The sequence below is a fragment of the Podarcis gaigeae genome (assembly GCF_964106915.1).
Source record: "Podarcis gaigeae genome assembly, chromosome: 8".
Classification (NCBI taxonomy): Eukaryota; Metazoa; Chordata; class Lepidosauria; order Squamata; family Lacertidae; genus Podarcis; species Podarcis gaigeae.
Genome location: NC_139684.1, coordinates 7,224,643 through 7,247,379, shown reverse-complemented (window position 1 = coordinate 7,247,379; position 22,737 = coordinate 7,224,643). Strand labels below are relative to the sequence as shown.

Here is a 22,737-nt window from a genome sequence, read left to right as displayed (position 1 = left end):
GTGCTTCGCAAGACGAAAAATTCGCTAGACGAAAAAAATCGTGGAACGAATTAATTTCGTCTTGCGAGGCACCACTGTAGTTGAGATTCCTGCATTGCAGGGGGTTGGACTAGATGAATCTCTATGATTCTAGGTCTGCCAAACATATGTGTTGGGTTTGCTGAAAGTGCTTGCCCTCTGCTCTGCTTCGTGACCTGCTTTTAATGGCAGTTTCTTTGAAACCTGGAAGCAAGCTTATATTACTCTGATTCCTAAACAGCGTCAGGATAGATCCAACATTAAAAACTACAGACCAATCTCCCTACTCAATGTGGATTATAAAAATTTAGCAAATATATTGGCCAACAGGCTAAAGGTATATTCCAGGATTTCTGCCTGGAAGACATATGAAAGACAACATTAGAAATGTTGTGGACATTTTGGAAAAGTTAGAATCAAGAAAGAGCTGTAAATCAATGTTAATGTTTATTGATGCAGAGAAAGCCTTTGACAATGTTTCTTGGAGTTTTATGTTACATAATTTAGAGAGTATGGGGATAGGTCAGGATTTTTTAAATGGTATCAAAGCGATCTATCTAGAACAAAAAGCTAAAATTATTGTAAATAATGTGGTTTCAGAGGAAATTAGAATTGAGGAGGGAACCAGGCAAGGGTGCCCACTTTCCCCAGTTTCTTGGCCATTTTCTCCCAGTGAAAATATGTCAATGTCTTGCTTTGCAGGTGGAAAACCAGATGACATCACCGTCCTCCTTTCAATAGTAGCTGAATATACAGACTGACTGGCTGACAGCATAAACTTTTGACAACTGACTTGAGTGTTTCCTGCCGTTCCCTACTTCACATGGACTGTTTCCTGCTGGCAGGATGCCTTTCTCTGCAGCTGATCTCAGTGGCTCTTACATGTTACGTCCATTGCCTGTTTTAAAACGCAGTCGAGGTCTCTGTCATGAACCACTACTGGAGTACACTGGGGTGCATCTGCCAGCAAGAAATGAAGAATTTCAATACTTGAAGCTTGTCTTTTCAAACTTTAGTAGTAATTACTTCATAGTGGGGAGGGTGTGTGTGATTATGGTTATGAATCATGATTATGGCTCTGAAAGAAATAAGGAGAATTGGCTATTCATAATTCAGAACTAGATGTGCAGTTTGACACTGATAGAAAACCTCCATGAGGACAAACAAAATTGTTTTGTTAGAAAAAAAAGCCCATTTTTTATTTGAGAGGTCACAAATCGTTCTGTAACTAGCATAGTTTGTTAAAACGATAGTTGAGATTTGTGTCGATATGAATTCTCTGGAGGCTTCCAAGTGCAGTGAGCCTCAAGATATATATGGTTTAGCGCAGGAGTTTTGTCTGTTACTAATTTGAAACACAAGATTAGTTCATGAAAAGTATTGTGTGTCTATGAGAGAGAGAGAGTGTGTGTGTATGTATATGTGTGAAGGTGCCTGTTATTGTGCAGATGGAAATTTGGCATATCATTTATTTGCAAGGAGCCCTGTGCTGGCTGGATCTTTCTTTTAGAGAAAAAGATTTTCTAAAGATATTTCAGTTGCACTAAAGTTTGAAGAAGCCAGGGTGTTGAGAGTTTGGAATGGCATGCTGCCTGAGCACGAATCATCTGATCTTGCTTTGTATGCCATAGGTAGCTAGGAATGATAGAGGCATTAAAGTGGATAGTCTTCTCTTTTGGATTTGAGGAATTTGTTTCAATGTATGTACTTCTGCTTGTGCTCCCACAGCAATTGAAGTTGCACACATGCAAAACGCTGAATGAGCAACATTTACATTTTAGTAGCTTGGTGTACAGGATTTCCAGAATGAACTTTAATGATGTTTACAGGTATCTAATAGCCATTTTGCAATATAGCATTTCCTTTCATTTACATCCACTCGATCTAGTTTATTCTTCAGTAGCTGCAATCTCCTCCCTCCTTTTTTAAGCTCATGTAAAAACCAATCGCTATAAAGATATATATTGGTCAGTTTTTCATAACTTTTTTGCTAGTAGAAAAGTACTTAGAAATGAAAAGCCATGTTTTATATAGCAGTTGGGTAATGTGGATGTTTAGATTCTGAGCTTGGCCAGTAAAGCAACCTTTTTAAGATGAAAGGGTTTTTTTTACTGCCAGGTTTGTTGTGTTAAAACTGTAAGATTGAGGTTACCTCAGCCTGTTTTAAATATTTTTTGTGGTTGTACTGTATATTTGCATAATTACGTCAAGCTTTTATTTATAATTATGTGACATGTACCATGTACATGTCACTATTTCAATGCATCCTACTTTTAACAGGCATTTCATTTACCATGAGAATGGGCAGAATCATTTGGAAGCTGTTTAAATTACTTTTTGTGAAATTGGCATCTTGATTTTTCTTAAAACATTCTTCTTTTTTGTCAAAATGCCTTAACCACTTAACTTAACAAAATGATTTTTTCCCCAGCATGGATACAGGGTGGAATAAAATGAAATAAAGAAAATCATAGTGCTATAATTCAGAAATGTGGCAAATAACTTTGCACAAATCATTTCAATCCCTTACGCTACTTTAGCTGAACAAGTTATAACTATCAATATTCAACTAGAAGGAATGTATTAATGCTGCAGTTCCAGACTTTCCTGCTTTGCTAGAGGAGCAGTTATCCTTTCATTGGACTTTCTTTGCATTTTTAATCACCAGTATTTGCTATTGTTTATTAGAACAAGCCCTGATTAGTGATTGACTGGCCTCACCCACTTGCCCTTCCTTTTGGCCTTGGCCCTGACTTGGTGCCTCCATAGAGCAGGACAGTTTCCCTGCTTCATATTTTCTCTTCCTGCCTTTCTGCAACTACAAAGGATGACCCATCAATTAAAACAAATGTGGAAAAGAAGGTGCTTCTTGTGCCCAGATGGTCATGACCTGGAGCCCTTTGCCACTGTTCTTGGATCTTGTTCTGAGTAGCAGAACTGTAACATCTGTTGGGATTGCTGGCCTTGCTTTGCTTAGAACAGTTTTTAGTCAAGCAGTATGTATAAAGCCATTTGTCTCTTCCAATGTTTTTTATGACGATCAAATTGAGTTTTTAAACTTTCAGATACTAAGTTCCCCCTTCCCCTCTCCAGACGCCAAAGACCAGTACAGTTTATAGCTTTTTGCCATCTGTTTTTAGAGCAATACTGTATTATAAAGAATTAATATTTCTATTACATGCTTGTCTTTTTTCCATTTTAAGATGTGCACTCAAACATATCTGAACCTAATTTCTTCCTATGAACTTAAGCTGTTTGCGCACAAATATCTTTTACAAAAGAAAAAGGCAGGACTCATGTACTTGTGAAAATAACATTTACCAATCCTCAAAGCAGTAGTGTTTCCTAACAACTTGTTTAGTGTTTTGGTTTGGCACAGAGAAGACATTCCATTTTGTGTTTTCTTAAATCTGAAATGCATGGGTGGAGCCTGGGGAGATCTTACCTGCAGAATTGCTTTATAAAGAATCTGAAAGAAATTACTTGGCATAGCATCAACCTGCTTCACCCAGTAATGCAGTTGCAGCTGCAGGGCTTGCTATACGGGAATGCCTGTAATTGTGTTACTGAGTTTGTTGAAATGAAGGGCTAGGCTAATGTGAAATACCCATATTAATGAAGGAAACGTAAGTCCATGGCTTTCCCTCAATTTGCTATTTCCACAACAAGTGGGGAAAACCTTGAAAATTGGGACCAGATTGGATATAGCCAAAACTGTCCATAGTAAAAGCAAGAAAGATGAAGACACTGTGAATGGAATTACTCTTTGTAATGGATTGCTTTTCCATGGGAAGCCAGGCTAAATGTAGACACTGACTTTTTCTTTTATTTGACAAAGCTGATATAATGAGGATGCCTTCTTGTTAAATGAGACTATCATTACCTGTGCTTACCTAAAAGGCAATTATGTGAATTGGATGTTTGAAGTATATAATTTGTGCAAGAATAGTATCTGTAAATACATTTTAATGAACTGTAAAGATATTTAATAAATAAAGTATTTATACAATATGCATGTGTGCTTGGGCCCAGGGTCTTTTAACTCACCCTCCCCACTACTGATTCAGCTCCCCCCCCACACACACCTCATTCTAGGGGAACTTTACTCAGTCTTCAGGTGATCTGAACAAGGTTAATAGTATTTTATGTTGTCCCATAATACCATGATCTGTATTGTTTAATAGCATATGACTTCAGTTTTATTGCTTAAGGGGAAGAATTTATTTCATACTGCCCAAGTAGGAAATAGGTGCAAAACAATAACACCTGAATTTTCTATTATTGCATGCAGTGCATAGACTTCAAACAACTGTCCCTCAAATCCTGAGGTAATATGGGCTGTCCTTTCAAATGCAGAAGTCAAAACAGAAAATATTGACAAACAATCCATAAGGAATTCCTCTTGCATAGGTTCAGCCACAATAAAATGGAATTTCACTGTAACACATTTGTGTCCTTGTACAAGTTCTGCTCATTTTGGGGCTTGTGAAGGACAAGTTGCAGATGGTTATGCAGCTGGTGATTTCTTAAGGTGAGATGCAAAGGGAGACACTGAGCAATAAGCACTGATAGAATAACCTTACATAATGGGGAATTTGATTAAGAAGGCAAAGAACCAAATATTTTTACTGCAAAAAGCAAAAACAGTTTGAGGGTTTGGAGCATGTAGTAAACAAATATGCTAGAGAAATGACCTGAATTTGCTACTTGAACTAGTTGGACTGTTTTTCAGTACAGTGAAATTTCAACAGCAGTTCAGTTCCCATTGTCCTTCACTGTGGGAGTTGAAAGAAAGTGAATCTTAAAGAAAAGCAGACTAGGGAGCCGTGTGACTAGTTGCTCTTTGTTAGGTTGCTGTGGGTAACTGCCTGTTACCAGGGCTGAAACGGCCAAATGCATTCTGACTTCACTGCTCTGAAAGGAGTATCACTGTGACACAACACATGCTTATAAAATGAGGGAGGCTTCTAAGGCATTTAAATTTACTGGCATAATATACTATGCAAACTTCAACACTACTGAGATGTTTTTCTAATAGACTTGAGCTAAAACCAGTTTATTGCTAGTTAATCTTGCACAATTTCGTTTAGAAGGAGCAGGAGAATGAAATTGGATGTATTCCATTTTTGCAACCAGTCATTTGTCTTAAGTTCTCCTGTGTCATAATGCAATCAAACATCAACATTAATGCAATATGTATGTGTACTAACTGGCTTTGGTTCCCTCTTGCTTGGCTTAACTGAGAAGTAAATCTCATAAAATTACAGTTGTGATAACTTGAAGAAACATTCATCCAAAAGCTTCTAGTTTTTTTTTTAAATACAGGCATCTTAAGTGCGTTCAATGCATGCATGACCATGCAAACGTACATTGTCACAACCCAGAAGTGGCTGGAAAAGGGGAATGGTGGTGGAGCGGGCTTACATGCACTCCACCGACACGTGTGGGGGTCAGGAACATAACCCCCGTGCAAAACTGCCATTACCTGCATTATGAAACAGTGGACTACAACAGAGAACACAAAAACACCTAAAATGAGCAGAAGCTCAGCTTGCCTGAACGCTGAACATACATTCCTTGGCGACCATCGGAGTTGGCAGATTGATACTTTGTCACTACTAAAAAGTTGGGGAGAGTTGTTCATTGCTAAAATCTTCTGTGTCGCTTGCTGTCGCCAAAGTGTGGAATACACGAGTTACATCTTGTTCCTTGGATGAAACTGCCCCAAAGAATAGGGAATGGAACTAGAAAAGGCAATAAAGGAAGTTAACTGCATTGCATCAGCCCAAACCTCTGAAATACTTCACATATATATTAGGGCCAAATGAGATGTGATGGCAGCAGAGCTGAATCTCTAAAGTGGGAAGAGTGGCATGTCTTTAATGTATGGCAGGAGCTGGCAACAAGTTAAACCCTTAATATGCCTGAAATTCTTTCAATATAACTTACTCATTCCATCCAGCTGTATGGGAGGGAGAGACTTCTGTGAACTGTTTCCATTCAAGTTGGTTATTACAAGAACTATGTAACTTAAAAAACTAGTGTCTGCATTTGCTCATTTTTCTCTTCCATACACATCCCTTTTTCCCTTTATGTTGGTGGGCCTGAGCAGAATGAATTGTCTTTTCATTAGTCTTATGTAAGCCCCTCTAGGAATAGTGGGGTTAAAATGCTTTAAATTATAGACTTCTTTCCTCCCATTTTTTGTCTGGTGAGATTCCACAACTGGAAATAATATCCACTGGAATAAATAAGGGTGGGGGTTTTTTGAGGGGGAGGGAGGGCAGAAAGGTTCAGCTCTTCCATTCAGCCTCAATTTATCAGCCTGCACTCTAGAGATGTGGCATGCCCCATATTTGGTTGTTCTTCTGTCATGTTCGTTTTAGCATTAATGTATACAAATTTTGACCAAGATCCAAAAAGCTACAAGATGTTCCATGTGTCTGGGCATCCTTTTACCCTTCCTTTGCTAGACAGCCCCTCATACCACATGCTATGCTGCCTTTAAACAGGTGTGACGTATGTATATGGTTGGGGTCTGTTTGAAGGAACAGTTGACTCCCATGAAGTATCAAAATGGCTGGGTGTAGGAAGAGTCTGCTGAATTCCAAGTAGGTAAGTTATTTTTCCTCAATGTAAACAAAAAAGTTAAGCAGTTTAAGGCTTATGGAATAGATAATCTTCCATTATAAACTACAGTTGCTCTTGGGAGGGACAAAATACTGTTTCACGCAGTAATCAATGGGCCCTCTACTATTCAGCTGTTCATCCTACATATCCTGCGTATTTTGCAAAGTGGGGGCAGCAGTCTTTGTTAACATTTAAATGCAGGACACCATTTTGAATCAAGATGATGGACCAAAACATGACCTCACCTGATTTTTGGAGTGAAAACACAAATTACACTATCCATTTTAAAAATCACAATATTTTGGGGTTTCTAAAAATTCCCAGGCAGCAGCAGGCACTGCTTGCTAGTAATGGAATAAATACTTTTGCATAGGGTGGAATACTTCTGAATGGAGCACTACAAACATATCAAATTACCAATTTAATCCCAACAGAAATGTTTTTTTCTTTTTTGGGAGTGTCAAGCTGACTTCACTTTTACAAATCATTTCTATATGTCTTCAGCTTTTACCTTATAATCCAGATCAGGTGGCACTGCTTCTTTCTCCGTAATGGTGAAGCCATTTGCTGTAGCTGTGGCTGTTTCTGTCTTGCTAGTGTTTCTCCTGGAGATTATGGGGTCTTTATTGCTCCTCTTTAGTGCAGTGTTCCTAAAATGCCACAGAATCGAAAGAGTTATGTGCCTTTCCATTCCAGCAAAACTCTTACTGCACAGCTACTCTCTGCAGCATTTGTGACCAGGACCTTTGTCAAGGTGGATCTCATACTATTCTTGTCAGGCCTCTTCCACTGCTGTCTATTTTTTGCAGCAGTGGAGGATACCCACTTAATGTGATGATATGTACCCTTCTCTGGGGCAGGAGGCTGGTATGATTTGATAGATGTTCCCTTATTTTCAAAGGAGGGGATAGATTATTTACAATCCAGCGCCTTTTTGTCTTAAGGAAGGAAGCAGGTATTCGCTCGTGACCATGTGTAGAGAACAAGCCACAAGATGGTCACAGGTATGGTTCCTGATCTCAAATACGAGTGAAAAGCATGAATGGCAGTGAAGAGGCTGGGAGCATTGGAAAATAAGCAGCTTCTGGCATAGAGCTAATGATACTCTGTTTGCAAAGCTAGGTGTCTGTGGTAACTTTTTGCCCTCTTTCCTACATGTGTCACCATCAGTCCTGGTTAATTTGCTTTAGAGCAGCTTGCCACAGGGACAGCAAAGATTATTAGAAATAGAATTGAATTAAAGTTTTTGAGCATGGCTATGCCTACCAACTTTTCCCACTCCAATCTAAGCTCTATGGCAGGGGTGGAAAAGCTGTGGCCCTTCAGGAATTGCTGAACTACAGCTTCCAACATCACTTATTATTAGCCATGAAGGCTGTGGGGGGGGGGGATTGGAAGTCCAGCAACATCTGCAGGGCCATGGGTTCCAGGCTCCCACTCTGTGGGGTGTTGCCAAAGCTTGTAAGTCAGGTTCTCTTGTACACCCACTGAACTATTACAATTACTAAATTATCAGGTGATAACCTCCTTTGGAAGAGGACACAGAAACAACCCATTTGAGGACAGCACTGAGTGACATGGAAACAGTTTTTTGGGAGTTAGGACTGTGGCTCAATGACAGAAGACATACAGAAGTTCCTAAGTTCAGTCCATGGACTCTGTGGGTAGGGCTGGGAAACATCACAGTCTGAGCTTGGAGAACCCTGTCAATCATTATAGATAAATACAGAGCCAGATGAACCAGTGGGCTGACTCGCTAGAAGGAAGCTTCCTATGTTCTTAAATACATATATGTTGTGTACATTAGCTAGGAACACATAAATGCATAGGAATGGGTGCCCAAGTATTCCCCCCCCCCTTAGACCTAATTCTATCATGAAGGATTTCAAGTCCCCCCACCCTCAGGATTTGGGATTCTGTTTGGCATATGAACAAAACCTGAGAAATGTACAATAGTCTACAAATGTTGCTTTGACAACAGACAAGGGCAATTAGTGTATTATTTCAACTTGTATGTTGCTACATATAAATATGTCTAAAGCAGCTTACAACATGACAAATATGCAAATCAGCACATCATTAAGTAACTTGCAACGACTAGGTCATATCAATACAAAATATAACAACCCAAATAATTCACTTTGATAGTTTATTTTACAATGATCTGAAATGTTATATTAGCATTAAAATGTATCAGTTAATATCAATCAAACATAAGCATTCCAATACAGCCACATACTGCAATAACAACAATAAAACTAGCTTCCACTGCATGGCAGTACTATACCAACTGGTGTAAAACTTATGACTAACAACAGAAATTAACATATAAAAAACTATTTCCTCTAAAATAATTCTGTCCTTCAAACTTGAAATGGTTCCATAATTCCCCCTAACTAGCACCCAGTTTCCATGGCTCAGCAAATCTTAACTGTGAGCAAATGCAAAAGCACAAGCTGTATCCTCTCCTGAATTTAAAGAGACCTCACCTGGCTTCATCTGAAGGCCAAATGACTCATGACTTTCCATGTCTCTTTGCATCACAACCAGCAGAATTTATTTTAAAGAATATGCTTTGCATCAGTTGGAGGAGCTGATAATCCATGCAATTAGAGAAGATGCAGGGGAGAGTTCAACCCTTTCTACCTAGGCTGAGGAAAATCCCTCAAGTATAGCTAGTATTTGCTGGGGGGCGGGGACACGCCATTGGTGCCCAAGGGGAATTCCCCTCCCACCACAATGCAACTGCCAGTTTTAGAACTGGGATTTTCCTCAGGACCACAGCAAAGGAGGAATTCCTCCTCCACACCTGCTCTGATTCTGTGGGTTATTAGTCCCTCCAATTGATAGAAATGATATTTATTTTTATTTATTTATTTTAAACCCTCTGCCAAAGACTAATGTAACATAGTTTGCTCTTGAAGTCTAGCATTTTGCAAACATTAAGTTATTTAAAAATCAATTACCTTTTCTGGCATTGCGAAAGCAAAGGCGATTCATGAGACGGTGTCCTGCCTTCAGTATCTGCTAAGGTAGCCAAAACAAAACTGGCTTCTATGAGCATATCCTCAATGCCGAAAACAACTGGCCTATATATGTAAGAATAAGGTTGAGCTGAGAGCTACAGGCACATATAAGAATAGGTTGCATATCCATACATCTATACAGAAAAGTGAGGTGGCAACTGATACTGTCCTCTGCTCTTAAAAAGAGTTACTAAAGTATTATTTGGCTTTGTCTTGTAGCATTACAGAACACAGTTAATATCCCCCCCCAAAAAAAAAAATCAATGAGCTTAAGCACTCTTAGCTGTGTGTCAGATTCTGGGACATGTTTATGTTGTCATATGATGAGAACAATTTACATTCCATAACTTGGATATAAATTTGGTTGTGCATTTATGTGTGAATTGCATGCTCACTGCTAGTTTAACAAGTTTAAGGTAAAGGTAAAGGTACCCCTGCCCATACGGGCCAGTCGTGTCCGACTCTAGGGTTGTGCGCCCATCTCACTTAAGAGGCCGGGGGCCAGCGCTCTCCGGAGACACTTCCGGGTCACGTGGCCAGCATGACGAAGCTGCTCTGGTGAGCCAGCACCAGCGCAGAACATCGAAACGCCGTTTACCTTCCCGCTATAAAGCGGTATCTATTTATCTACTTGCACTTAGGGGTGCTTTCGAACTGCTAGGTGGGCAGGAGCTGGGACCGAAAGACGGGAGCTCACCCCGCCGCGGGGATTCAAACCACCGACCACGCGATCGGCAAGTCCTAGGCACTGAGGTTTTACCCACAGCGCCACCCGCGTCCCTACTTAACAAGTTTAAGCAATCTTAATTACTGTACAAGAGTAGCGATTACGGAAGTTCAAAGGAAAGCTGATACTAAAATGCTATATACCAAAGTACCCATCAACATACTTTCCAGAAACATCAAGATGAATAGAGACTGGAGCAGTGATTGCTTCTGCAAAAGTCAGAAGTCCCTAAATGCAAGTGAAATATGTCAATTAGCTCAAATATGACACACTATGGAGCATCAGAGTCTTGTTTTGCATTTGTGTTGCAATGTAACTAGCTATTTTTTTATTACTTGACCATGGGCAACTTGGAGGCTTCCAGCTGACCAATGACAGCAATAGGATGTTAGATTACAAGGATGCTTGGTCTGATCCTGAAGGACTGTTATGCCTACTGTGCTTAGAGATGCCAGTGTTTGACAGTCATTTCCCCATTATTTCACCACCCGCTATGCCCTTCAGCAAACCACCTAAACAAGACTTTGAAGCAGGTGCCCATGGAAGAGCATAACTGTGTAATATTGAGATACATCAAGGAAATATAATTAGCAATATTACCCTTAGCTCTTTAAGGCAAAATGTGACTTCAGTGTCTACTCCAACCTGAAAGTATTCAAATTCTTCTGGATTGATATGTATCTCAGTGTGCATTGCCTTTGCAAAATCTGTTCAAAATCATGACAATGGCAGAAATTAAAAACAATGGAGCTCCAACCATAACAAATGTATCCAAGCCTTTAAAAATTGAACATTGGTCATTTATAGTGAATATTCGTTCTGATCCAATGTAAGAGAGACATCCAGATACTGGGTGACCGCCTCCTCCTGTTCCTTACCTCCATGGCAGAGCCATGTGATGTGACTTTTAAGACCTAGGCTGGCTCAGCAGGCTTAGCCCCATGACTGAACCAATAACAGTGAGTAAATAGAGACATTGAAGGGAAAAAATGTTAAAGAAACAGAAAATGGGAGCCTCCTTTGAGAAGACCTGGCACAGATGGGCGATCGTAACAGAAGTCATTATGTGACCATTTTTACACAGCAAAGCGACCTAAAGGAAGGTTGGAGCTGAATGCCTCCCTCATCCTGGACCAGACACAACAGTTGCAGAAAGTGACCAATGTTCCATTCTCTGTCCAGTGAGAGGGAAGCATCCCGATATGGGACTTAACCAATCCTACCTCCTCTTGCAAGAGGGCTGAAGGCAGCTGTTACTTAAGGGCAGCACCTTTTTTCCTAGGAAAAAAGGTGCCAGAACTGCCCCCTCAGTGCTCCTCTCTCACTTGTGCACCCCACTGCATGCCCTGCAAGCCCTTCCGCAGTGAGCTGTTGCTGTGCTCACATTTTTCTTGTCTTCAAGCAGGTGGCACTGATTGTAACAATGATTTCCAGAGTAGCCACCCTGTTCACCTGCGGCACCACATGGTTTTGGTGGCAGAGGCTGTGAACCATGGGAGAAACGGCCACCACAAACAAGCCTCTGCCCACAAAAAGCATCCAATTGAAGACAGACTGAGGAAACTAATGGAGGGTGAGGGTTACCTTTTTCTCCCTTGAAAAGTACATAGAAAGTCTCTCTTCCAACTTCCTCCTTGAGCTCTTTCTCATTACAGTGGTACCTCGGGTTACATACGCTACAGGTTACAGACTCTGCTAACCCAGAAATAGTACCTCGGGTTAAGAACTTTGCTTCAGGATGAGAACAGAAATTGTGCGGCGGTGCAGCAGCAGCAGTGGGAGGCCCCATTAGCTAAAGTGGTGCTTCAGGTTAAGAACAATTTCAGGTTAAGAACAGACCTCCAGAACTAATTAAGTACATAACCAGAGGTACCACTGTACCTCTTTCAGATATTTTCAAAGCTCAAATTAATTCTGCTTCCAGTATTTACCCAAATCCTTTGGAAAAGCAAAGTGTGTACACTGGTGCACTTTTTTTCTGTGTGGTGGGAATGTGGGGAAGTGGGGATTGAGAAATAGCCAGACAGAGGGGATAGCAACCATGGCATTTGCTCCAAATGTGCCTATGGATCTAAAAAGGTTGACAAACCCCAGATAAAGGTAAAGGTAAAGGTACCCCTGCCCGTACGGGCCAGTCTTGACAGACTCTGGGGTTGTGCGCCCATCTCACTCAAGAGGCCAGGGGCCAGCGCTGTCCGGAGACACTTCCGGGTCACGTGGCCAGCGTGACATCGCTGCTCTGGCGAGCCAGAGCCACACACGGAAACGCCGTTTACCTTCCCGCTGGTAAGCGGTCCCTATTTATCTACTTGCACCCGGAGGTGCTTTCGAACTGCTAGGTTGGCAGGCGCTGGGACCGAGCAGCGGGAGCGCACCCCGCCGCAGGGATTCGAACCGCTGACCTTTCGATCGGCAAGTCCTAGGCGCTGAGGCTTTAACCCACAGCGCCACCTGTGTCCCCCAACACTATCTTTAAACGCTAATATTTTCTGGGGCTACATGGCGACTTCCTGCAGATACCAGTGCCTTGGCTGCCTGAGGTATGAAGGTTTGGTGCCAGCTATTGGTTACTGTACATGTTCTGGCCTTTCACCTGTAACTGCTTCGCTAGCTTTCCTTTCATGGCAGTTATTGTAAAAGATCCTCCATAGGAATTCAGGAGAGATCAGGGTCTGTGGTGATGAAAATTTTAACTCTGAAAGGCTTACGTAAAAAGAGCATGAAAGGTGATTTTGTTGCAGAAGTTGAAGGATCCTCCTTATTCCCTTCCTTAGCACCTTGTTTGGGACAGTAGTCAACAGCAGTTTACAATGAAGCAAAAGCTACACTGAGAATGCATCAAACATGTTTACATATATGGGGATAATTTGGATCATTTATTCTTCAATTAGATTGTCATAGATACTTCGTAAGGAGTACATTAGAGTGAGGACCTTTCGATCGGCAAGTCCTAGGCACTGAGGCTTTAACCCACAGCGCCACCTGCGTCCCTAAAACCCAGATAGATAATACATTTATGCCAGCCAGGCAGATATTTCAAAATGGACTCCTTTTTTAGTATGCGCGAGCAGAAAAAATAGGTTATAACTTAGCTGAAACAGCCTAATGTGGGGAATGTTGATATATTATCAATTTCTGGCATTAATTGACTTCTAGTACTTACTTATTGCTTATTAATTGTTTATAAATAAACAGGAACACAGAATGCAATCACAACTTCACAGATCATTACTGAATTTTTTTAAATTTACTCTTTCTTGTTATTCTGGCTTGCTATAAAATTCTGATGGTTATATTAAAAAATACCAACATATTTGTTTGCCATGACTGCTAAATAATAATTTTAGGTCATATAATGTACAATACACTTTTCCTGATAAAACATTATTGTAGTCTGAACATTCTTAATTATCACTTTATTGACTTATTTCTTAACCATACAATGAAAGTTCAATTCTTACCCATTTCCTCATCAGTGTAAGTCTTGAAACAAACTTTTACTGGAGTTACAGCTACAGTTACTTCATTTTGACAGGTTGGAAAATGAATCAGTATATCAGACAGCTGCCTGAGAAGTTTAAAAGGGTAATAGTGTTTCATATTACAAACAGCTCTCTATGCTTCTCATGAGTAATAAAAATTGGCAGCTCAGTCTCACTTAATCCATAGCATATTGATATTCCCTTTATCTAACTTTGGCTAATTTATTTCCTTGTTCAATCTCTTCTTTTGAGATTGGGGAATCACAATAGTGCTTAAGGCAGGAATGGAGAATCTGAGGGCCTCCAGATACTGTTTTTCTATTTGTCTATATCTATATTTTAAAGATTGTGAAACTCCCTTTCACAGGAGGCTAGGCTGGCCCTGTCAGTTTTCCTTTAGCCTGCAGGCAAACACAGGCCTTTGACCACTAACTGACTGTTATGTACTGAAGTTCTCACCCTGGGCCAGCAGGGGGATACTGTAGATGGTTATGCAAATATGTTGTTGAAAGTGACGTTCAGTGATTGGATAGTTTTAGAAAGTTGCTACAGTAACGTTGTACTGGAGCTCTATATAAGCAGGCTGACTGAACCCTTCAGTTCAGTTCTGTCCTGGCCTGTGAATAAACAAGAGCTGTTTGAAGAATCGCTGTGTCGTCTGATATGTTCACCCACAACTTAACACTGACTATTATGGAATAGTCTTCTGTGGTTTGGTATTGTACTTTTTGTGTATGGCACTTTTAAATAGTTTTAAGTGCTTTCAGTACTTTTTAAAAAGAGGGTTACTCAGTGCTTTTTTTTCTAGAAGAAGTGCCACACTTAACAACAACAACAAAAGGTGCCGAAACTGCATACCCTTGAGTACCCCCTGAAAAAAGCACTGGGGTTACTTATCTATTAGTTTAAAAAAAAAATCCTTCCAGTAGCACCTTAGAGACCAACTAAGTTTGTTATTGGTATGAGCTTTCGTGTGCATGCACACTGTCTGTCTGTTTGCTCATTCTCTATGAACACGAGTCAACTCTTGAGATATCATCACCTAATGTGGCATGAGGGTTTCTGAGGTGGAGGTGGCACTCTCTGTCAATGTTTGCATGCTAGCTGCCATTTTGAATCAAGGTAGCAGACCAAAATGTGACTTGGATTGACTTTGTCTGAATTTTGGTGTAACTGGTCCAAACTCACAAACTGTACCATCCATTTTCGAAATCACAACATCATTTAGCTTTTAAAAATACTTGGGCAGCACCAGGCAGTCATCACTAGTAATATATTTTAAAATTAGGTGTGCTGGTACAGTGGTGCCTCGCAAGACGAAATTAATTCGTTCTGCAAGTTTTTTCGTCTTGCGAGTTTTTCGTCTTGCGAAGCACGGTTTCCCATAAGAATGCATTAAAAATCCATTAATGCGTTCCTATGGAAACCGCCTTCAGACCAGGTCCGGGACAGTCTGTCCCCCGACCTCTTCTGAAGGCTGGGGGGGGGGACAAGGGCTTTTCTTCCCACCCCCAGCATTTTAAAAAACCCCGGGACAGCATTTTAAAATCGCCCCGGGACAGCGGAGGACTTCTCCGCTGTCCCGGGGCGATTTAAAAGCCCCCGGGAAGGCAGGCAGGGGGTACAAAGACTTTTGCCCCCCGCCCGCCTTCAGAAGAGGTCCAGGACCTCTTCTGAAGGCGGGCGGGGGGCAAAGGTCTTTGCTCCCCCGTGCCTGCCTTCCCGGGAGAGCGGAAAGTCTTTGCTCCCCCCCCCTTCAAAAGCCGTCCGGGACAGAGGAGAAACGAGCTGCGTTTCTCCGCTCTCCCGGGAAGGCAGGCAGGGGGGAGCAAAGACTTTTGCCCCCCGCCAGCCTTCAGAAGAGGTCCTTTGCTCCCCCCGCCTGCCTTCAAAAGCCGTCCAGGATAGCGGGAAGCGCTTCCCTGCTATCCCGGACTGCTTTTAAAATGCTGGCGGTGGGGAGCAAAGCCTTTCGGCCCCCGCCGGCCTTCCTGGACCTCTTCTGAAGGCCGGAGGGGGGGGGAAAGGCTTTGCTCCCCACCGCCAGCATTTAAAAGAGGTCCCCGGAGATTTCCCTATGGGCTTTCTTCTTGCGAAGCAAGCCCATAGGGAAATTCGTCTTGCGAAGTGCCTCAAAAAATGGAAAACCCTTTCGTCTTGCGGGTTTTTCGTCTTGCGAGGCGTTTGTCTTGCGGGGCACCACTGTAGTATGTTAACTCTATTACCTTGACTGAATCTTCATTGCATTGGGGCACAAATGCTTTGCAAACACAGCTTGCAAAGGTTCACATTCTTGAAAAGCTAGGTTATGAGTTTTCACAACACCTGAGGAGAGAGGATAAGGATGGAAATGAGCAAGCCCGCATATTAGCATTGTAAATCTCCAACAGTTTGACTTCACCCCTGAAGGAGCACTCTTCCACTGGATGCCAACCAATAGTGCCCTCTGGTGGGCACTGAATGCTCAACATCTTTTTAATAAAAAGTATGTGTAAGGTTCTCTTTGGAGTTAAGAAACAGTATTACTTTGACTAGGCCATTTTGTTACATACTGTATCTCTAACAACAATTATTAATGCAATAACGGAAGCACGTCATTTTTTTTCTACAGTGTGGAAAAGATTCATTAGACATACCTCTATAAGACACCCCCTATTTTGGGGGACTCTGATTTAAGAAAATGGGGCAAGATCTATCTGTGAATAAGACACCCCCCAAATTTTGGACATTATTTTTAAGGGAAAAAACCTAGTCTAATACTGGAAAAATACGGTATTTCCAGAGGTACAGCCATTTTAGTCTGTTGCAGTAAAACGTTTTACAGTTAAAATGTTTTAAGGCTGCTAATGAAATTCTTTTGGCATGCGCTTTGATGGACTTGAGAACACATATTTTTATTATTTACTTTATTAATTTATTTGTGCTGGAACCTGAAAACTTATTCTGCGGATATCAGGTGCTGTTTTGGAAAGTTCCAGGTCTAAGAAATGCAAGTCCAAAGTCTGTCAGCAAACAGAACTAAGTTGTGTTATTGTTTGGATCCTGACCTAGATTTTTTTAAAAAAACCTGCCTTTCAGCCCATCAGACTTAAAACATAATGTGCCAACTGTGATAGGAATTTTATGGTCTTAGATATATGGTAATGTTCATAACCGCACATACATAGATCAGCACAGGAAGACCAACCTGGAACCATTTTGATTCCTAAACTGGTCAAATGTTTTCTCTGCAAGGTCAAAATGGAAAAGCCTCCCCATTGTCTTTTCCTTCACAAATCCTGTCTTAAGGGCATGTCTGTGTTTGAATAAGGGTGTGAGCCTTATCATTACAAAAGACTGGCCATTCTCCTCAGGCAATCCAATCAAGTAACCTGCCAGACAGGAAATAAACAAGCGACAGGAGAAAAACAGCATCAAATGTTCTGTTTTAGACCGCCTTTTCTGTGATGTATCTGAGGGGTGGTCTTAGGTTACACCCCTTCTGTGATGTATGTATAATGCTTCTGGAGGTGGTCTTGATCTACAGGATGGGAATTTCAAAAGTCTTTATAAGCCCTTGCACAGCATTTTTGTGGGTCCTCCTCCTTTCCTGCATGTGAGGGGAGCACCCTGTTGCAACAGATCAATAAAGATAAGCTTACTAGCTGCTTTGCTTCTCAATATTCTCTGGTTGGCCTCTGTTATTTTCTCCTATCAATAGGGAACCTATGTAAGGACTCTATATGGGCTCTTGGATACCCCATAAGGGAAAAGGGCATATTTTTATTTACAACACAACTACTGACCTACCATGTTTGCAGAAAAGCTGAAAAACAACATGGCAGTCATTAAAGTTTGTATAGATGTTGCATTTCTCTATGTTCCTTTCCACTGTGTTTAAGCACCGAAATATAGGCAGGACAGCCTGAAATTTTTTAAAAAGAAAGAATTAATGGAGAGATCAGAGCAGAACTAGCCCTTAAAAACAAGATTATATATGGTAAAAAGTTTGGCTACTAGCATTTAAATAAACAGGATTAAATAAAAGTTCACTAGGAAGTACATAAGGAAGACCTAGATGGGTGTGCTAGTTTTGGATGGCACTGTTTGTTATTATTGTGTGCTAATAATGTTGGGAAACAAAATACATTTTTCAAACATTCTAGCAGCTTCAATAGAAACAATTTATTACTGGAAGAAAAACTACATGAAGTTCAAAAACTATTTTTAGTGGAAAGTTGTGTTTTGTCAAATCCCACCAACACACCACAATACATAAAATAGAACTGTGGTTTTGCGGTATAAAATAGTATAGATTTTCTCATCCACTGAGACTTACCTTTATTACTAATTTGTATGCAAGGTGTGTGTGATTTTTATTCAAACCCAATTCAGGCGTATTTCTACAGGAATAGTGATGAAAGAAGATGGATGAAAAAAAGACACAGGCATAGGCTGACTGGGAAGAATTCACCGACCTGAGGGAAAGCTATGAATAGACAAAATCAGCATGAAACCACAACTTGAAATAACAAACAAACAAAACGCTTATCCTATGGTAGTATTTAGGGCATTAGGTGTTATTGTTATTAAAAACTCTCTTAAGCATCTAAAATTTTCTAGACACTGCAGATACTGAGGACCCTTTGCATCTGTAGATCTTTGTAGTTATGCGTATATATATGATATGTGTAAGTTTGCACTTAATATTAATTTTAAACACCATTAAATAATATTTAATTAATATTTATTATCATTTTTGTATATGTATATGCAATTTGTATATGTTGATAATAAACACCATGCTTTTAACCTTGCTACCCCTTACACCTGGAATTTACTGACACAACAGGTGTGTGATGCCGCTTCTCATACTTCAAATCTCTACTCAAACCCATCTTTTTTCTTTGTACCCTACATAGCAATCCTCCTGGAATTCCTCCTGGCTATTGCTATTCTTAGGATGCTGTGGCAGGAGGATCCCTGGCTCTAAAGATGTTTCAAAATATGCTATAATTTGGGGGGGGGGGAGATATTTTATTCTTGTATTCCACTGTACTGTATTGTGTTGTATTTTCTCAGTTTAAGTTGTTTTAAGTTGTTATACTGTATATACACATTCTAGTTCCTGTTTTGTAAACTATTTTGTAAGACTGTCTTAAGTGGTATATAAATATATTAAATAAATAAGTTTAATTCCATATTCATTTTTTCTAAATTTTGAATGTTTACTTACTCCTTTTTCAGTAGGATCAAACCAAAATTCATCACTGATACGTGCTATGGCATGTATGGCCCTTCCAAATACTGTAGAGGAGATTTTAAAAGATGCATTAGTGTTTTCACATTTCAATATGCAATGCAATCTTATATGTGTTGGTTCAGAAGTAGACCCAACCGTAAGTAGACCTACTGACTTGCTGGGAATAAGTCATTTTGAGCAAAACAGGACTTACTTCTGAATTGATCGTTAGCTATATAAGAAACCCAAAATAAATTAGGGTCACTAAGAGAAAGCACCTGAATCAGAAACAAACAAAAAGGAGAAAAACAGGGATTTAGACCCAATTGTGTGCTATTATGGAGCAGAATGAGTGAGAAACACTCATTTTCCCATTAGAACTCTTAATGAAAGCATTCAGCCTGTTCATTTTAATTCCCAGCATGTGCATCCTTTATAAGCTTGCCCTCCCATACTCTACAAAGTCAGGAAACTGAAATATTGGCGTCAACAATTGAGGCAATAATTAAAAGGCTGGAATTTTGATTGGAAGCTCAAGAATAGGAGGTAGCTTTTAGCCTGGATCATTTAATTTGGAGCAGAAAGATGTGAGCGCCTGCAACCAATATTTAAACAGGCTCCAGGACCGTCCTCTGCAGCCCCATTTTTTTGATTCAAAATGGAAGTTTAATTACCACTTCACAGCAGGGCATCCATCTCATAATTTGTACTGATTTGTTAGTCCCTGTGACACGACTGAGGTCATTCGTGTCTATTTACTTAATTTCTCGCCACTACTAGTATCATTTAAAGCTTCAATTGACATGGCTCAAGACCCTCTTACAAATGCTTTAGTGTGATTAACTCTTGGCTCAACCCTGATACATAGCAATGTTAAACCAAGTATCCAAAATATAGTAACATGGCAAAATATGCATATTATGTATATGTGTTTCGTGTGTTGGTTAGTTGTTGGCATCCGGCTGCTTTCGCAGCACCTTTAGCATAACCAAAGTGACCTTCCCAGGGAGGGGAGTCCCTAAATGGCCAAGGACTTGAGACAGTATATAAAATATGTATTTTAACACCAATGGCTTGATGTAGATGTCAGCCTCTGCCTATGACTTGCTCTGAATATACGTGTGAGTAAAATTCAGCACCAGTGACAAATGCCACACAATAGGCAATGCAAATATATATATATATATATATATATATATATATATATATATATATATATATGCTTTCGTAGATTTTCACGGGTACAGGAATGCAGGTTTTGGTGTCCTCGGGTGTCTTCCCGTGTAAAAGTTGGGGTGTCTAGGCGACGTTTCGACGAGGTCTCACTCGTCATCTTCAGGCTGGTGCTTTCGGCTTCTTGTTACTGGAACAGAGCTCTGTTCCAGTAACAAGAAGCCGAAAGCACCAGCCTGAAGATGACGAGTGAGACCTCGTCGAAACGTCGCCTAGACACCCCAACTTTTACACGGGAAGACACCCGAGGACACCAAAACCTGCATATATATATATATATATATATATATGCTTTCGTAGATTTTCACGGGTACAGGAATGCAGGTTTTGGTGTCCTCGGGTGTCTTCCCGTGTAAAAGTTGGGGTGTCTAGGCGACGTTTCGACGAGGTCTCACTCGTCATCTTCAGGCTGGTGCTTTCGGCTTCTTGTTACTGGAACAGAGCGGGATCTCAATGTTTGAGTTCCTATAAATACTGTAGAGGGGGTGTGGTGTCTAGCCTCCAATGTTCTGGGCAGAGAACATTGCTCTTTAACACGGAACATCACCACAAGAGAATAATCATGGAAGCCATCGAGATAGAGAAACACCCTCACAACATGAACAAGCGTGATGACACATCCCGCTTGCCAGACATCTGGAAATTAGCCCTCTCCACAAAAACTGACACCAGATCCAGAGGCACACAGAACGCCAACACCAATCAACCACACCAGACCCAAACCCAGACCCTCTCCACAGATGAATTACTGACACCATCCAGTAGCCAATCCATGGTGGCACCTCCGGATGCTGCACCCCCCTGCAATCCCTACACAGATCTGGCTGACACAAGCCACAAAACCACAGCTCGCCCCTATACACGAAGCCAAGCCAAAGCACAACTAAGTGCAATACAGCCATCTTCTCAGGAAAACTCTTCACAAAGTTCAAGAGGTCAAGACACAAAGACTTTAGCAACTAATCCACACCTAATGACCCACCTAAGTGGTACTCAGGATATCACTCAAGAAATCACTCAAGGTATCTCTCAAGTAATTAAGGAACAAAAGAAGAAAAGGCACACTAGCCTGGGAACTTCCTCTCTGCCCAGAACATTGGAGGCTAGACACCACACCCCCTCTACAGTATTTATAGGAACTCAAACATTGAGATCCCGCTCTGTTCCAGTAACAAGAAGCCGAAAGCACCAGCCTGAAGATGACGAGTGAGACCTCGTTGAAACGTCGCCTAGACACCCCAACTTTTACACGGGAAGACACCCGAGGACACCAAAACCTGCATATATATATATATATATATATATAGGAAAGAAATACTGTAGTAAGGGCAAATGATTAGCTGGTTGTATTTCAGTCCCTTCTTTCTACTCAGGGGCTCTATGGCAGGCATGCAACTCGGCAAATTTTAAGAAAATAAATATTTTAACACACTGATCCAGTATGAGGTGATTTGAAATTAACTTTCTGTAATCAAGAGATGCTCTCTTAAAATTTACAAAAGCAAACTACTGCGTAAATGAAAAGTGCCTCAAAGGGTTTCTGGCTTATGCTCCTATTATTCTCTGCCTGCCTTGTGCGGTTTTTAATACGTTGGACTTTACTTTTCAGGAGCGGTATTATTCATAATTGCCTCAGCTAGAAACTCTACACCCATTTTAGGGCGGGGGTGGGGGAACTCGGCTAAACTTTTATTTTATTTTTTCGCATCTAAGCAGCTGAAGGATCCAAAAGCGGAAACGTGGGGAAATAGCGTGGGATTTAATCGACATTGTTTCTGCGGCGTCTCGTGAGGCACGCGGGATAAGAGTCTGAGGGACCCCAAATGATGACTATTGTTAACGTTCGCAATTTCTGTCACCATCCGGGGCGGCGCTACCTCGAACACCCGCAGCCCCGAAGCCGCACTTCATGGCCAGGCGACGGGGGCGACCGCAAAAAGCGGAGCAAAAGCGCCTTTCCCGCCTCGCCCACCTCAGCGGCGCCTCACGAGCCGCCCGCAAAAAAGGCGGGAAAACCACTCTGAGGGAAGACAGAGCCAGAAAAAACGGGGAAGGCGTAGAGGTCACGAGGTGGGCGACAGCCATCTCACTTCCGGCTCTCATTCCGACGACGCAGCTGCCCACTCCGCCTATGTAAAGTGCCTTCCGGCCCACCTTCTGATTTCGCAGTGGCAGGTGCGCAACCGGGAACCGAAAGTGTCTATCGGTCCTCTTTGCAGAACCTGCCTCTCTTTGGCCTCGCCGGTGCCCGGATGTAGAACCTCCCGCCTTCTCTTTCCCCCCACCCCTCCCACCTTTGCCCTTTTTTGATTCGGAAACGAACGGGCCCCGCCTCTTCGGCTCTGACTGGCAGGAGCGTCCGCAAACCGTCCTGAGTCTTTGCTTGGGGCTGTTTTTTGC

General features: G+C 41.3%; 2 protein-coding genes across 11 annotated transcripts in view; one reads left to right on the top strand and one right to left on the bottom strand.

Moving 5' to 3' along the window:
• The window catches only part of PPTC7 (protein phosphatase targeting COQ7), a 24,025-nt gene extending 19,996 nt beyond the window's left edge, over positions 1-4,029 (top strand). For both annotated transcript variants that reach the window (XM_083753338.1, XM_083753339.1), the window contains exon 8: positions 721-4,029. In XM_083753338.1, the coding sequence (XP_083609464.1) occupies positions 721-779 (59 nt within the window). In that variant the 3' untranslated portion in view covers positions 780-4,029. The remainder of the gene's footprint in view (positions 1-720) is intronic.
• On the bottom strand, positions 3,321-22,737 carry RAD9B (RAD9 checkpoint clamp component B). Of its 9 annotated transcripts, XR_014567587.1 has the most exons (12): positions 22,215-22,618; positions 19,099-19,169; positions 18,202-18,351; positions 17,673-17,787; positions 16,109-16,208; positions 13,863-13,969; positions 11,002-11,108; positions 10,565-10,629; positions 9,615-9,737; positions 7,160-7,298; positions 4,272-5,762; positions 3,321-4,085 (listed from the first exon to the last, which is right to left on the bottom strand). XR_014567587.1 is itself a non-coding variant. In XM_083753322.1 (11 exons), the coding sequence occupies exons 2-11, from the start codon at positions 19,128-19,130 to the stop codon at positions 5,637-5,639; spliced, it is 978 nt and encodes a 325-aa protein (XP_083609448.1). In that variant the 5' UTR covers positions 19,131-19,169; positions 22,632-22,737; the 3' UTR covers positions 3,321-5,636. The 9 variants fall into 9 exon arrangements, 8 of the variants coding, with proteins under 8 accessions (XP_083609448.1, XP_083609443.1, XP_083609449.1 ...); XM_083753322.1 differs by lacking the exon at positions 22,215-22,618 and adding an exon at positions 22,632-22,737 and having other exon boundaries at positions 3,321-5,762; positions 18,202-18,265; XM_083753317.1 differs by having other exon boundaries at positions 3,321-5,762; positions 22,428-22,618.